The following is a 17,515-nucleotide window of genomic DNA, read 5'->3' on the forward strand; positions in this document are numbered from 1 at the left end:
ACACTCAAGCAAATGCACACATGTATACTTCACACACACACACACACACACACACACACACACACACACACTCAGAAAACAAAAGGGAAAAATGAAGTTGACACACGTCTTTTACCTAATGCTGTAGTTTGAGTATCTCATTTCTCCAAAACTCATGTTGAGATTTATTTGGTATTTAAATAATATTGGGATCTAGGCTCTTTAAGTACACGAGTACAAGAGCCCTCTTGAATGCATTAACATCTGCCTAGAACCGTGTTCTCAATCCTCCTAATGCCTTCAACTCTTTAATACAGTTACACCCCCCAACAATAAAATTATTTTCATTGCTACTTCATAACTGTAATTTTGCAGCTGTTATGAATTGCAATGTAATATCTGATATTTCCAAGGGTCTTAGGTGACCCTGTGAAAAGGTCAGTAGACTCTCCAGGGATTGCCATCCACAGGTTGAGAACCCCTGGAAGAGACCATGGACTTGCCCCTTCCTATACGCTCTTTTTGCTCTTCTCTCATTTAAACTTTGTATATCTTTTTTTTCTTTTTGTTTTTTTTTTTGAGACAGGGTCTCAGGATATAGTCCTGGCTAACCTGCATGGAACTTACTATGAAAATTAAACTGGCCTCAAACTCACAGAAGTCTGCTTGCTCTGCCTCCCAAGTGCTGAAATTAAAGATGTACCAAAAAATTAAAAAACAAAACCAAAGAAAAAATGTTTAAAAATTATAAATACTCTTCAAAAACAAAAGATAACTAACAGTGGATAAAAGCTTGACATTTTTTTCTTCATTTTGTTTAACTCTACACACAGGCATGTTAATCACTGAAACCTAGCTTGCCTCATCCTTCTTTTAACACTGAAGCAAAAAAAGTACTCTACCAACAACTTTTCCAATGTCTAGATCCCAGAAAGGATCCTGAAAGAGCCAAACCTTGTGCTAAACCTACAGTCATCTGGATTCCAGAAATAGAAAAACTTCTCTGACAAATTACCCTATGATAAAAAATGACACCCTACCCCTAAATAGGATCAGTCATTACTAGAGATAGAATGTCCCTTCAAGTGGTAAGAATTTGTCTGAAGCCATTTTACAATACCAGAATTGAGACAATGATCAACCAGCCAGAGCATAGCATGACTTCATTATACATTCCTCTTGCCCCTTGGTACCTGCCCCAGTTCTTCCTCTATTTAAATCTAAAGCTTATATAATTATACAGATGGCCTGAAATGCTTAATTTATGTCTTCTTCAAATGTCTATTTTGATTAAAACCCTTTCTTGTCTTTTCTCCATTAAAATTCCTTTCTTTGTGGCAAATGGACAATATAACATGTTAGGACATACCCTGCACCCCCTGTCATGTCTTTGACATAGGACTCTAGTTGTATTCATATGGTGATACATTACTAAATCAAGAGAAATAGAAACAGACTGGAGAAATGGCTTAGCAGTTAAGAACACTCATTGGTTGCTTTCCAGAGGACGTGGGTTCAATTACCAGCACAGAGATGGCACCTCCCAACTGTCCTTAATTTTAGTCTCAGGGGACCTGATGCCCTCTCCTGGCCTCTGTGGCACCAGGCACACATACAGTGCACAGACAAACATACCACCTCAGAAAACTAGAGAAGCATTGTAATGTGATTCCATATATGAAATATACAAGCAGGGTTCCTGAACTATAGACAGTAAAGCAGAGGGATTTGGCTAGGTATAGTGGCACATGTCCTCAATCTCAACAGTCCTTGAGGCAGGTAAGTAAATATATGTGAGTCTAAGGCCAGCCTGTAACCATAGAAAGTTCTAGGCCAGCCAGTGCTGCATAGAGAAAGACCACTGTCTATGTGGGTGTGGATAACTCAGATTAAAATAAAACAGAAACAAATAAATAAATACATGGATTTGTTTTTTTTAAAAAGAAATAATAAACTAAGACATAGAAACTTTTAGGAGATATTTTTAGTTCAAATTAGGCAAATAAAATTTCTGAACTTATGTTCTGGCTTCAGGAAATAAAATTAAATTCCTTGAATCGATTTTCTTTCTTTCTTTCTTTCTTTTTTTTGAGACAGGGTTTCTCTGTATAGTCCTGGCTGTCCTGGAACTCACTCTGTAGACCAGGCTGGCCTCGAACTCAGAAATCCACCTGCCTCTGCCTCCCAAGTGCTGGGATTAAAGGCGTGCGCCACCACCACCCGGCTGAATCGATTTTCTAAGAGGTTTTTTTTTTTTCTTAATCTAAACAAAAACACAAAAAGGGAAACAGTTATAAAAAAAAAATTAAAGCCTTGCCCTCCAGTCTGCACCAGTGTCCTGAGCAGACCTTGAGTGTTAGCTCTGTGGAGCACTAAAACACCTAGGATAGCAGAGAGCGTGTTTGTGTTTTTTTCTGCAGGATGCTGAAGGAGCATGGTGGCTGCCAGAGTGATTGGTGAGACATGCTGATGCTGGGACAAAGAACGATGCTGACCTGTGTGCTTGCTGAGTGCCCTGACAATGGTGACTGGGGAGCTGTATTAGACATATGTTCCTGACCCATCTTTGCTTTCCTATATCCCAGATGGGACAAGCTGCCTCAAGTTTTTAGACCTTGTGGGACAGAGAATCAAAAAGAGAAGTTATAATGACTCTTGTAGTTTTCTTTAATGTGACCAGTTATTTGGACTCATGTACTGGTCTAGAAATCAATACAATATTAGAAATAACAGTCTTCATTTGGAAGGCTGGATCTGGACATTTTCAGAGACATATTTGGAAGTTAGCTGTAGTTCTTTATGATGTTATGTTAGCAAGAGATAAAGTTGGGACAGGATCTGGATTTCAAACAAGTGTTAGTGTTAAGGATCTTTTATTTGTCGAGTTAAAATTACTTTTGTTTCTTCTACAGTATTTATTGTAAGTTGCATTGATTGTACACTTTCTAATTGTGTTAGTGTGTTGAAACCTGGCATGTCTGTTACGGGGGTCTATCAACCAGCTTTTGCCTTACTGCCCTGAGTATCACAGGACCTTGGTTTTCTGAAAAAAGCTTGAAAGTACTGGAAGAAGTGAGTGAGGCTTTAAGCAGAAGCAAGATAGTAGTGGGCCTGATTACTGCTGTTATATATAACAGCTTTAATTACATTAATTGAGATCACCACTGTTTCTGCAATTGCTTTGACACAAGAAGACAGCTACTTTTGTTAATCATTTAGTAAAAAAATGTTACTAAAGTGTTGAGTATACAAGAGGATTTAGATAGGCATTAGGAACATTGGATTGATGCTCTTTATCCTATTCAAATTATTGGAAAAGAGGTTCAGAGTTTAAGAGTAAGGGGCCATCTTGAGTGTCATGCCAAATACCAATGGAGTTGTGTTACTTCTAAAATTTACAATGATAGTCATTATAATTAGGAAAAAGTTTAAAGACACTTGAAGGGTATTTGGCATAATTCTAACACCTCTCTGGATGTTTTAACTTTGCATAGTGAGATTATGAATTTAAAGTATACTGTTCTGCTGAGCTTTAATGCTGCAGATAATGCTGACAAAATTACTCATGGCCTGAGGTTGGTGTTTCTATTTTGGTCAAGTGTCAAGAATGGCATATATAGCTTGATCATGCTAGCCCTTGTTGTCTTGGCAATACTTTTATTCCTGCCCATTGTGTGCTTGTCTTTAACAACATCAACATGTTGGCAGCCAAAGTATATGACTTGAAACTAAAAATGGACCCCCAGACAGAGTTATTAATTTAACAGGCTGGCAAGCCAAGGACAGAACCTTACCGACCTAAGACAGAAGTGCATTGCTTTTGATAATGTATATTCCATGATGGGAAAGGAAGGCATTCTTGTCAGAACAACCTAAGACAGGATCAGTCTTGCTTATGAAATAAAAAAGGGGAAGATGTGGAGAGCTTTTGGGGCTGCTTGGCAGGAATCTGGCATTGGCTAAGGACAAGGAAATGGGCTGCTTGGTAGGAGTCTGACCTTGGCCAAAGACAAGGAAATGGGCTTCAGGCAGTTAATCTGACATTAGGCTAGAACAAAGAAGTAATTTCAGGCAGGAATCTAAATCTTAGGCTAGAACAAAGAAGTAGGCTTTAGGCATGGAAATGACTTTGGGCTAGCACAGGGAAGTAGGCTCTGATATTTTGGTCCTCCTGATACCCCTTAGAAATGGGCATCATCAAGGAATTTTGTTAATCACCTTGTTTGTTCTTTGACTATTTGTGTTTATTGTCTTGTTTGTTCCTTGACTATTCACAACTATTGTATTGCTAGTTCCTCAACCTAGAACTGACCTTAATACTTGCGTGTAATTAAAATGGTGTAAAAGTGAAAAGGAGGAGGAGGGATGGGATAGGAGGTTTATGGGGGTGGGGATGGGGAGAGGGGATAACATCTGAAATATAAATAAATAAAATATCCAATAAAAAATTAAAGGCTTTAATACATGTTATATTTTATCCAAAAAGTGAAGGAGGAGGAAGAAGAGGGGTGGAGGAAGAGGAGGAAGAGGGAAGAGGAGGAGGTAAGAAGAAAAGGAGAAGGAAAAAGGAGGAAGAAGAAGAGGGAGAGGAGGAAGAAGAGGAAGAGGAGGAGGAGAAGAGAAGAAGAAGAAGAAGAAGAAGAAGAAGAAGAAGAAGAAGAAGAAGAAGAAGGAGGAGGAAGAGGAGGAAGAGGAGGAGGAGGAAGAGGATGAAGAGAAGGAGAAAAGAAACCGTACCTCTTTGAAGAATCTACTAAAGATGGATAGTCCAAATTCTTTTTGTTCTTCTTCAATGGTCACTTCATACTCTGCCTGATTGGAGAGATTAGGGAAAAGACAAATGTTAGTGATGCTACTCACAACAGTGTTTCATAATGCTTTAAATTATCTGGCCTAAACTCATATGGCACCCTCAGAACCAGAGAGCAGTTCTATGGATTAAATTTAAATAATTCTCTTAGAATGTAAGAACAATACTGGGGTAAAAATGTCAATGATGATAGGTGAATTAATCTCCATTGTCAATTTGATTGGATTTAGACCCACCATGGAAATACATCTCTAGATGTTTCTATGAAGGTGTTTCTAGAAAGGATAAACCAACCAGGAAATACCTACCCTAAATGTAGACGATACCATCCCACAAGCTGGAATCCCAGGCTGCATAAAAACAAGGAGAAAGCAGGGCTAAAGAGATGGTTCAGCAGTTAAGCACATTTACTGCTCTTTCTGAGGACCCAGGTTCAGTTCCCAGAACCCACATGGTGGCTAACAATAACCTGTAACTCCAATTCCAAAGGAACCATCTTCTGATCACCAAGGGCATCAGACATATATATGGCGTATATCCACACAAACATGTAGGTATTCACATTTAAAATAAAAAAGTTTTTCAAGGTGAAAAGCGATAATCTTTTCTTGATGCTTTTTCATATACAAAAATTACTCACCAGGAGCCAGAAAGGTTGTGCCTACCCACAGCAATCAGGAGCTGGTGACAGAAGGACTGCTACAAGTTCAAGGCTATATTGTAAGAGCCCTGACCTACAAAGAGAGGTCCAGGCTAGTGTGAGCTACAAAGTGAGACCCTATCTCAAAAATAGAGAGAAGGAGAGAAGGAGGGAAATATAACATCAAGACAACTACCAACTCTGTCAGGCCCAGTTTTTAATCAAAAGCATAAAATTGCACAGAACATTCCTAAGATGAATCACTCACCACTGCATCCAAGAATTCAATGCACCTCTTTAGATCTGGTTTTGTATCACAGAATTGTCTGAAAAGAAGTCTTCCAATTGGCTGTTTGTCACAAAGACTGCTAAAATCCTTTTCTGGGTAAAAGGGGAAACAAGCATAGTAGTTATTATCCACTAAATGCTATTCTGAATCTACATTGTTTTCACTTAATAAAATGAAAGTAAAAAATATTTGTATCATTTCTAAACTACTGTTCTGTTTGCTACATCAAATTGAGTTACCACATATTTAAAAGACATGAGCAGGGGCTGGGAGAGACATCTGAGTTGGTAAAGTGCTTACTACGAAACCATGAGGATCTGATTTTATATGCCCAGCACCCACATTAAAAACCTGGGCATGATGGAGTGTTCCTGTAATCCCAGGGCTGAAGAGGTTAAAACAGAAAGATTCCAGGGGTTCACTGGCCAGACAGTCTATCTGAATTGTCAAGTGCCAAACTCAGTGAGAGACTCTGTCTCAAAAAACTAAAGTGGAGATTGATTAAGGAAGATACCTAATATTGTTGTCTAGCTTCCATATGCACATATATAAACATGTATAGACACATACATACACAAATATGAATACATACATACATACATACATACATACATACATACATAAAACAAAACAGGCAGAACTGATTGGAGTGGCACATGCTTATAATCCTACCATTCTGGAGGCTGAGGCAGGAGGATGATACATTCAAAGCCAGCCTCAGTTACATGATGAGACCCTCTCCCAAAATTAAAAAAAAAAAACAAAAAAACAACCAATTGACCAACCAACATGTAAAACCAAAGACACCTAGAACTTGTAAGGATTTGTAAAACTTAACTCAAAATAAAAGTATTCTTCTCCAAAATGAAATATATAGGAGATAGATAAGCCCTAGGGGTGACCATTCACAAGGAAGGCAGGAGTATAAAGGGAACTTTCTATTACTGCACTCACCCTAGATATCTAGAATAAACTGCTTATGCAGCAACGTACTACATCAGAATTTTAAAAACCTCTCTCCATCTTGATTCTTGATACTTTTTTTTTATTCTTGCAAACAAAATTTAAAATAATTATGATTATTGATTTGTTCTTTTTATAATTTATGATTTCTAACTTATCCTTTTATAGTTATTTGCTTGTTTTTTCTTTTCCATAGAAAATATCTTATGCTTTGCCTCTCCTTACCTAAGTGATATTGTTCTGAGAATAAGGCTCTAATATTCCAGCATTGTGTCAAGAAAAATATAAAACAAAAGCATTAGGTCTAGAACAAGTCAAACTTCAGCAAGAAAGCCACGTTTGGCAGCAGAGGAAGGCAAATAAGAACAAAGTCTATTAATCCCAGCACTTGGGAGGCAGAGGCAGGTGGATTTCTGAGTTCAAGGCCAGCCTGGTCTACAGAGTGAGTTCCAGGACAGCCAGGGCTACGCAGAGAAACCCTGCCTCGAAAAACCAAAAAAAAAAAGAAAGAAAGGAAGGAAGGAAGGAAGGAAGGAAGGAAGGAAGGAAGGAAGGAAGGAAGAAAAAAGTCTAATAAAATGTAACAATGAAACTCATTACTTTGTTTTAGTTTTGTTTGTGTTGTTACGAAACAAAGTCTCACTATGTAGTCCTCGCTGACCTGTAACTTCCTATGTAGCCCAGGCTGGCTTCAAACTAACAGAGATCCACCTGCCTCTGCCTCCTGAATGTTGGGAATAAAGATAGATATTACTGTATTGGCTCATTACTTTGTACATTAACTAAAAACAAAAAAATAGGGTGGAAGAAGAGGACAGGAATGGAATGGAGGGAAGGGAAGAGGGGTGGACGGAGAATAGCAGGAAGGCTAGCTGCTCTCTTAGCAGTAGCTATGCTGGTTGCTTTTTGTCAACTCAATATAAATCTTCCTAGACATACCTAGGAACAGGAAACTTTTTCTTTTAGTTTTTTTTTATGTTTATGAACGTTTGGAAGTCAGAAGACTTCCCCTGAAACTGGACATACAGATTAAAGTTTATGAGCCACTGAGTGGGTGCTGGGAATTGAATCCAAGGTCTCTGTAACAGCAACCAGTGTTCTTAACTACTGAGCCATTTCTCCAGTCCCAGGAAGAAAGAATCTTAATTGAAAAATGTCTCATAAAAATTGGTCCATAGATAAATCTGTAGGCCATTTTCTTGATTAATGATTGATATGTGTGAGCCCAGCTCATTGTGGGAGGTCCCACCTCTGGGTAGGTGATTCTGGGGTATATGTAAAAGCAAACTGAGAGAGTCATAGCAAGCCAGTAAATAGTTTTCCTCCATGACCTTTACTTCAGTTTTTCCGTCAGGTTCCTATCCTGAGTTCCTGCCCTGACTTAGCTGGTTTCCCAAAAGTAACTGAAGAATTAAGGTAAATGAACAAATCATAACAAATCTCTCCAGTAAAGTTTATTAATATCAAGTAATTCTGGGAGTCTAAGCTATTCCTGTTTTAGATCATTGGATTTAAACATGGAAATATCTAGGCAAAGGAGCTAGGGGTCAAGTTCAGTAGGCAGTCAAGTTCAAGTTACACAGTACGCACAATGCCCTTAGATTTCATCCCTAGCATCATATACATCATATACGGCAGTGCATGCCCATAAGTTTAGCACTTGAGAGGTAAAGGCAAGATCAGAAGTTCAAGATCATCCTTGTCTACACTGCAAATTCAAGGCCAGCCTCGCCTACATAAACACATTCCTTAAAAATAATTACCTAAGTAAAGCACTGCATTGTGCACATTTATTCATTTATTTTTACAAGTCACCATTTAACTCTCCAAGGTTAGAAGGTCAGTTCAAAGAAGAACTCTGCCCCTACCTACAGGAGAAGAACTGAAAGGTGCCCTGAAATGTCCAAGCCCACCGGAACTCTAGGTGCTCTCCCTAAACAAGAAGTTCATTGCTGAGACTCACACTACCTCTTCCTCTTCACTCTCCTTATTTTCCTGACACTGTCTGTGGTTGGTTTTAACAAAGAGGCCAAAATCATCTTTAGAACCATTTTTCTGACAGCTGTAGCTCTGTCTGAGTTCTGGCTGAGTGTTCCTGTTGTGGTTGTTTCTCTGCCCCATAAGAGAATTCCTCTGCTGTATAGTGAACAAGAAATCTCAGTCTTCACTTTCCCTCCTCAATGGGGTCAACAATGAAAAGCCTTGTCTTTGATCTATATTCTCTTGAAGTATCTGGAGGGCACTTCCTCATGCAGACGGCATTTGCAAGTCCAGAGCACTTTCACCATTTCACAGTTCACATTTCCTCTAGGAGGACACCATGTGTTCCCCCAGCACTTCCTTCAACACATGCTTCCTCTTAGTAAACTAACACAGGCTGAGCCCTATCCAGCAGGGTAGTGAGTGTTGTCCCTTTCTCCTCCTAAGTTATTTGAACAGCAGTCTCAGAAGCCAGGAAATCTTTGGGAATGGGAACCCTTAGATTTCTGGCTTTCAAGTGCTGTGAAGCAGACAAACCAAAAGAAACACAGAAATGGGACTAGGCTGTGGTCATGATGGCTACTTTGCATCAGCTTAGGCACTTGGACTTAGGGCCAATCAATTTCCACCCCAGTGGATAGTTCACAACTGCTTGTAACTTCAGCTCCAGGAGATCCAATACCCTCTTCTGGACTCAACAGGTACTGCACTCACAGGCAAAAAGCCATATGCAGACATATTTTTTAGATTAACTTGTTTTTAATTTAGGTGGATGGGTACTTTACCTGCACATATATCTGTGCACATGTGCACATAACCTGAGGAAGCCAGAAGAATGTGTCTGGATCTGGAGCTGCAGACAGCTGTGAGCATCCATGTCAATGTTGGGAACCAAACCTGGGTCCTCTGCAAGAGCATCCAGTGCTCTTAACTATTAAGCCAATTCTGTAGCCTCAATATATACTACTTTTTATTAATGAAAAAGTCAGCAATCATCTTTCATAACTTTAGAGTCTCCATTATACACTAAAAGACTAATGAAGTTCTATGAAAATTTTATCAGAAAACTTCTGAAGCAAATATAGAACTGAAGTAGTAGTAACATCTATGTAATGATGCAATGTCAGACACCCTCCAGACATAAGGAAGCACTATGTACTCACCGATGGAGTATCTTAACTCAGTGCACATGCTCACTGGGGGCAACTTCAGGAGCTCTTTCCATTTCTTACTACGACCAGTCTTTTTGCTAAATCCTGTAAATTTTGAAACAATAAGAATTTAGATTTCAAATTGTGTTTTGGTTTTGCTTTTGAGACAAGATAGGCCTTGAATTCTGGATCCTTCTGCATTAACTTCATGTTAGGGTCATAGAGCTATGTTAATACACCTAGCCAAAAAAAGGGGGTGGGGGAATTGTTTGTTTACTAAAATATTATCAATATAATATTTATATTTCATAATAAAAATTATCCTATTGTTAATACTAGTTTGGGTACATAAGATAAATATAACTTTATAATAATTTGTCTCAAATAGATATCAGCTTAGTGAAATATAAAATTATAGTCTCCATTTCCAAATTTGTAAACTAGATACAACATGACACACTATACACTGCTACTTACAAACACTGGTTCATCATTATTAAAATTATTAAAATACATTTATATTTACTTTTAAACAAATATTTACTAAACACCTACCACATGTCAAAGCACTGGGAATGCAATGGTCAACTAAATAACAAAACAAAACAAAGAGTTGGGAGAGAGAGAGTTCAGCAGTTAAAGATGCACACTTCTCGTGTAGAGGACCTGAGCTTTACTTCCAGCACACACATTTGGTAGCTCACACCTGTAACTTCAACTCCACGAGATCCAATATCTTCTTGTCTCTATAGACACTACACACACACACACACACACAAACACACACACACACACACACACACACACACACTCACACAGCAGGAGGAAGTGGAGACATATGCACAATAGTTTTTTTAAATTCTTAAAGTACAGTCTGGGGTGGAAGTCAGTGATCAGAGTACATACATGTATGGAAGCCTGTGTTCCATCCCAACAACAAAAATAAAGCCCATCCTCTATATTCTCTTTTTTAAGGAGGAAAAAGCCTTTATTATTTTTGCTGTATTATATTTTTTAAGGAATTTCATATATATAATGTATAATATATGCTCTATATTCTTTTTTAAATGTTTTAGACTTATTTTATCTGTATCATTTTTTTGACTGCATGTATGAATGTGCACCATGTACATACCTGGAACCCACGGAGGTAGGAAGAGCTTGTCAGATCCTCTGTAACTGGAATTATGGAAGATTACGAGCCTTCCATAATTCCATGAAACTGGGTGTTAGGAACCAAATCTAGGTTCTCTTGCAAGAGAAACAAAGGTTTTTAACTGCTGAGCCATCTTTCCAGCACACACACCTCAATAACCTAAGTAAGGGAGAGAATACTATAAGCCACACAATATAAGTAATTAGATAATATTATGGTTAACAGTATGAAATAAAATTGAAGGGAAAAGGTGGAAGATCCTATTGTGACTAGGTAGCATCTGAGGAGACCTCCCTCTAAGGAAGATCACATGCAGACAGACTTTGAAGAACATGGGGTAAGAACCTCTAGAAGACTGGGGAAGAGGGCTATGCTGGTTAGTTTTTTGACCCAAACTATAGTCATCTGAGAGCAAGGAACTTCAGTTTTAAAAAATGTCTCCATAAGGTCAACCTGTAGGCAAGCCTGTAGGGCATTTTCTTAATTAGTAATTGATGGAGGAGGGCTCGCCCATTGTAGGAGGGGCCACCCCTGGTCATGGTGTTTCATCATAGCAATAGTAATCCTAACTAGAACAGAAGTTGATACCAAGATAGTCTGGTGAGGATTGTGGAAGGAACGTTGGGACTCTGGGCTAGGAAAGCCACCGAGTGTTGAGAGCCCAGTGAGCTGCTCTATAGGAGCTTGGAGGATAAGAATGCTGAGAGGAGTACAGACAATGGAGACCTGACTGATGAGGTTGTAGAGGGAAATTTCTAAACTCTAGCAGACCATTTGTGTGAAGAATCTGTGGTAGCTGGTCAGCTGAACCTGAAGAATCACTGTAATTAACAAGAGACCTGAATCACTAAAGTAAAACCTTTGCATTGCTGGGACAATGGATTTTGGTCAGCTGGGACTAAAAAAATCAGCTATAATTAAGAGAACAGCATCACTGAGGTGAAGTCTTATGAGAAGTGTTTCCTCAGGGTCAGCACAGACAAGCTGTGTTCCAGAGGTGGGAGCTGAACGTGGTAGTGTAAGGCTCACCCAGATGGCGCTGGGTTTGCAGGTATGGAGTGGTCACAGAGAGCAGGTGAGGCTGAGTGTGGCAGGGCTGGACTCCTTCAAGAAGAGGAAAGGCTATTGGTAAAAGTGCAGCCCAGTTTCGGCAAGAGCCCCCAGCAGTTTTTGAGATGCGATGGGATGGCCAGCAAGAACACCAGCAGCAGCAGAGTAGAGCCAGTCAGAACCTCAGAGACAAGCTGCAGAGGGCAAGACCAGAAACTTACCCAAGTCCTTTGGGGGAGCCCAGAAAATCATGAATGGATCCTACATATTAGATATTGAATTACTTACACAGTTAAAATTTGGTTTTGCTTCAATTTATTCTGACATGCCCTGGTTCTTCCCTTTTGAAGTAAGAAAGTATTCAGTTTATTCTTTATTTTATAGAAGCCCACAACTGAGAGACATTATATTTTAAAAGTCTTTAGAACTTTAAGAGACTAAATATTTTTTAAATGTTTCAATTTTTAAAGGTTGTAGGACATTTTTAGTTTGTAAAATGTTTCTTTTTTTTTTTTCAATATATAAGTCCTTTATTGCCCAAATTGTACTTGTGATCAGGATCTTGTTTCTGGAGCTAGGAATCTGAGGCCTCACTCGTCAGCCTGCTGCACGGTTCCCTTCTCAGACACATAGATGCCATCCAAAAACTTTCTGATATCTTTGTTTTTAACTGTTGTAGCTTGCTGAATCAGAGCCACTGAATTTGAAACAAGTTCAATATCATTTCCTTCAAGGATTAATTCATCCTCCTGGGCTTGGGAGACAGAACAAGCAACACCTGTCCTCATCTGAACCCTGCGGATATATTTTTCACCCAAGAAATTTCGGATTTCAACCAAAGACCCATTCTCCTGAATAACGACGTTGATGGGGAAGTGAGCGTACACAGACCTCATCTTGTAACGGAAGCCAGTGTAACACCCTTGATCATGTTCTGAACAGTTCTGATCATGTTCTGCAGATGGTTCTGACAGTGGCCAGTTCCTTTCTGTTACCCCACCATTTGTCAACCCGGAGCCTTTTCTTTTTCTTTCCGAGGAGACTCAGCTTTACGTTGATGTGATTGAAGTCCCTCCGCAGAGTTCCCCTGGGGCCCTTCACAATGACTGTGCGCCCCTTCAGAGTGATGTCGACATTTTCCGGAATGTCGACAGTCTGATTGCTGAGAATGGTGTTCATTCTCTCAGTAGATGGGGCAAAGAGAGCTTGTAAAATGTTTCATATTGTGATATCTTTATTAATGTGTGATCTTGGGGATGAACAAGAAAAGAAAAATTGTTGCTTAATAATGATCTGTTTGTGCCAGGCAGTGACCTTGAAAGACTTTAATCCCCGTGCTCAGGAGTCAGAGGCAGGCGAAGCTCTGAGTTTGAGGCCAGCCTGGTCTACAGAGCAAAATTCCAGAATAGTCAGGGCTACATAAAAAAAAAAAACAACCCATTTTTTGAATCCATTCCTCAGTTGAAGGACATCTGGGTTCTTTCCAGCTCCTGGCTATTATAAATAAGGCTGCTATGAACATAGTTGAGCATATGTCCTTGTTATATGTTCGAGCATCTTCTGGGTATATGCCTAGGAGTGGTATAGCTGGATCCTCAGGTAATGCTATGTCCAATTTTCTGAGGAACCGCCACACTGATTTCCAAAGTGGTTGCACCATCTTGCAGTCCCACCAACAATGGAGGAGTGTTCCTCTTTCTCCACACCCTGGCCAGCATCTACTATCACCTGAGTCATCTTAGCCATTCTGACTGGTGTGAGATGGGATCTCAGGGTTGTTTTGATTTGCATTTCCCTGATGACTAAGGATACTGAACATTTCTTTAGGTGCTTCTTGGCCATTCGAGTTTCTTCCGTTGAAAATTCTTTGTTAAGCTCTGTACCCCATTTTTTAATAGGGTTATTTGGTTTCTGGAGTCTAATTTCTTGAGTTCTTTGTATATATTGGATATTAGCCCTCTATCAGATGAAGGATTGGTAAAGATCTTTTCCCAATTTGTTGGTTGTTGTTTTGTCCTATTGACAGTGTCCTTTGCCTTACAGAAACTGCAATTTTATGAAGTCCCATTTGTCAATTCTTGATCTTAGAGCATATGCCATTGGTGTTCTGTTCAGGAACTTTTCCCCTGTGCCCAAGTATTCGAGGCTCTTCCCCACCTTCTCTTCTATTAGTTTCAGTGTATCTGGTTTTACCCAGATGTCCTTCAACTGAGGAATGGATTCAAAAAATGTGGTATATTTACACAATGGAGTATTACTCAGCTATTAAAAACAAAGAATTCAAGAGGTTCCTAGGTAAATGGATGGAACTAGAAATTATCATCCTGAGTGAGGTAAGCCAATCACAAAAGAACACACATGGAATTCACTCACTGATTATTGGATATTAGCCCAGAACCTTGAAATGCCCAAGATGTAACTCACAGGCCACATGAAGATCATAAAGAAGGAAGACCAAGTGGGGGTGATTCGGTCCTTCTTAGAAGGAGCAACAAAATACTCAAGGGAGCAAATATGGAGACAAAGTGAGGGACAGAAACTGAAGGAGGGGCCATCTGAAGACCATTCCACCTGAGTATCCATCCCATGTGCAGTCACCAAAGGTAGATGCTGATGTGGAAGTCAGGAAGTGCATGCTGATAAGAGCCTGATATGGATGTCTCCTCAGAGGTCTTCAAGAGTCTGACATATTCAGAGGCAGATGCTCACAGCTAGCCATTGAACTGATCATGGGGTTCTCAATGGAGGAGTTAGAGTGAAGACTGAAGGAGCTGAAAAGATTTGCGGCACCATGAGGAGAGCAACAATACCAACCAACCAGAGTTCCCAGGGTCTAAACCACCAGCCTGGGAGCACTTAGGGAGGGATCCAGGGCTTCAAGCTGAATACATAAGAGTGGAGGGCCCTGCTGGGCATAGGTGGAAGAAGAGAACCTTGACCTCATGAAGGCTGGATGCCCCAGGGGGTGGGAATTTTGAGGGTGGGAGGTGGGAGTGGGGGGGTGTAGATAGAGGTTACATCCACAGAGAAGAAGGAGGAGGGGTGAGCGGATAGTGGGTTCCTGAGTGGGTGGGGGATGGGGTAAGGGGACAACATATAAAATGTAAATAAAACATCCAATAAAAAAATTAAAAAAAAGAACCCTACCTCGAACCCCCCTCATCTCCCCCCATAAAAGGAAAGCAGACTGAGCAAGCCACAAGGAACCGTTCTCTAGCATTCCTCCATGGCTCTGCATCAGATCTTACGTCCAGGTTCTGCCCTGTTTGAGTTTCTGCACTGACTTCTCCCAGTGATGGACTGCCTGGAAGTGTAAGCTGAAATAAACATTTTCGCCCCAAGTTGCTTTGGTCATTGTGTTTCATCACGGCAACAGGAACCCTAAGTAAGACAAAGGCACTCACAATGAAACCAGAATGGAGAAAAGAGCTAACCTGTTTTTAAAGGGTCTGTTAAAACTAAAACTTTCCTTAAATCAGAGAAATTAAATCTTTAATCTCAACCATTGAGAGACAAAACTTTACTGTCATCCAACAGTGTAACACAGCTTTAACTGTCAACTAAGACTCAGAAAACTGGGAGGAAGAAGTCTATATTTCCTTGGGCTCTGGGGAGCTCTGTCTGCAATGCAGTGGTTTGAAAAACTGTGAGATATATCAAAAGTAGCTCTGCTCCAACTGATGAAGCAGGTATAGGCCCGAGAGCTCGTTCAGTCATCTTGTGCTCCTCACATACTCTATTGCAAATCTTGGGACTAGAAGCTCTGAATCAACAGCCCACTGCCCAGAGCACCTTATGTTAACATGTTAAAAACATTCATTACTTCCCCTCACAAATTCAGCCTTAAAAAATAAAAAATTAAATAAACATTTAATAAGCACTTGCCAGTACCAGAGACTATGCATGGCACTGCTTCAGCAGCAGCCATATCCCTAATGTCAATGTCAAAAGGCCCCACTACACAGACTAGATCCACCGTCCAGCATAGATAGCATTGGTCTGATCTTCATAGGTATGTCCAAGGGGAACAAAGTTGTCACTGAGTGTCAGTCCACTGCTTGTTTTGGTGTTGACAGACAGGTGACCTTTTCTGAGATGTCAGGCCTCTGGCTTCAAGAAAGATTGCTACTGTGGAATTTAAATAGGCTTATTCATCTAGCTAGATGCAGCCCCCTGGATAGGGCTCAGAATTCCTTGCCTCCTCTTTTAGGGCATGGTTCTCCCACATCTCTGGAAAATTCCCTGATGTATTTCTTGAGCAAGTGAGGGAACAAGTTTAGGTGGTAGGCTTTGCTTGCTCTCTCCCATCCCCGTTTCTGGGGATTTAACCTGGGTAGCCTTACACAGGTTAGTCAAATGTTCTACCTCTGATACACCCAGCTTCTAGTTTGTTGTTTTTAATTTCTAGTCCTGCCACCTAAGCTAGGTTCAGTCAGTGAAGGGTTGAGAACCAAGCCCTGGAATTTGTTCTTTGACTTTCGTGCGCGTGCGTGCGTGCGTGCGTGCGTGCGTGCGTGCGTGCGTGCGTGCGTGTGTGTGTCTGCACACACCCACACACGTGCTTCCCATGGCTGGGCAAGGCTAGGATTATAAGCACCATGGTCTAACTTTTTGTATGAATTCTCATGATTGAACCCAGGTTCTTGTGGGTTTTAAAAATATCTACACCATTATTTAATCTCTACAACATTATAGTAAAAACTAATGTAATATTCCCTATTCTCAGACACTGTACCCAGATATGAAGATAGAAAAGGGAAGAAAAACCTAAAATTGATCAAATTTTATTTCTATTAAGAATCTCCTTCAAGGACCAGTTGGAATTTGGAGTGAAAGACAAGATGAACAGTCAAATGTTCTACTGAAAGAGAAGAGTATATACTTCTGAGTCTTTCCTAACTGCCTTAAGAGAAAACCAAGACCTGTTCTCTTCCCACTCACTCTTAGTTTTTCTATTCAAAATAGTATTATTTTGAATAATAGTATTAATTCAAAAATATTGACAGTGATGTCCTTTTTGCATTTGTTTCTTTGATTATACCTCTAGTCTTCACTACTCCATAGTTTGCACAGTCTACAGAGCCTAGATTGCCACTGTACTCAGGAGCTTCCTGCTTCAAGTCTCCTCTCACTGTTCTTTGCTCATAAGGGTTTCAAAGCCCTTAGTTTGGTTTCTAATTCTGGACACCACTCACTATAATTTAAAATTTTTCTTACAATGTTTCTTGTTAGGGTTTCCAATATTGAAAATAGTTATATTTTTCAATTCCAAGATTCTTCTTGAAAATCACTTGGGACATAAATGGACTTGTAATGGAGCTAAAAACAATTTTTAAAAGGAACAAACAAAAATAAAGATCAAAACCATTTCTCTGTTACTCATTAGTTTTTCTCAAAGAATATACTTCACATTCTGTAAGGTGAACACATTGAAGCTTCTTAATAGCATCTACTTCCCAGGCATCTTTGCCTGGGTAATCAAGAAATGCTAGAAAGT

General features: G+C 39.8%; 1 protein-coding gene and 1 pseudogene across 6 annotated transcripts in view; both read right to left on the bottom strand.

Annotated features, from left to right (window-relative positions):
• The window catches only part of Grk4 (G protein-coupled receptor kinase 4), a 99,775-nt gene that overhangs the window by 81,235 nt on the left and 1,025 nt on the right, over nt 1–17,515 (bottom strand). For 4 of the 6 annotated variants that reach the window (XM_028758029.1, XM_028758026.1, XM_028758024.1 and 1 more), the window contains exons 2-5: nt 9,825–9,917; nt 5,698–5,810; nt 5,098–5,139; nt 4,717–4,791 (exon numbers count right to left, since the gene is read on the bottom strand). In XM_028758029.1, coding sequence (XP_028613862.1) covers nt 4,717–4,791; nt 5,098–5,139; nt 5,698–5,810; nt 9,825–9,917 — 323 coding nt within the window. Of the gene's footprint in view, nt 1–4,716; nt 4,792–5,097; nt 5,140–5,697; nt 5,811–9,824; nt 9,918–10,947; nt 11,128–17,515 lie in introns of all 6 variants that reach the window. The other 2 variants (XM_028758027.1, XM_028758025.1) reach the window with 2 other exon arrangements.
• Nucleotides 12,521–13,342, bottom strand: LOC114612934 (annotated as a pseudogene).

This window comes from Grammomys surdaster, unplaced genomic scaffold (genome assembly GCF_004785775.1).
Source record: "Grammomys surdaster isolate TR1022 unplaced genomic scaffold, NIH_TR_1.0 126187, whole genome shotgun sequence".
NCBI lineage: Eukaryota > Metazoa > Chordata > Mammalia > Rodentia > Muridae > Grammomys > Grammomys surdaster.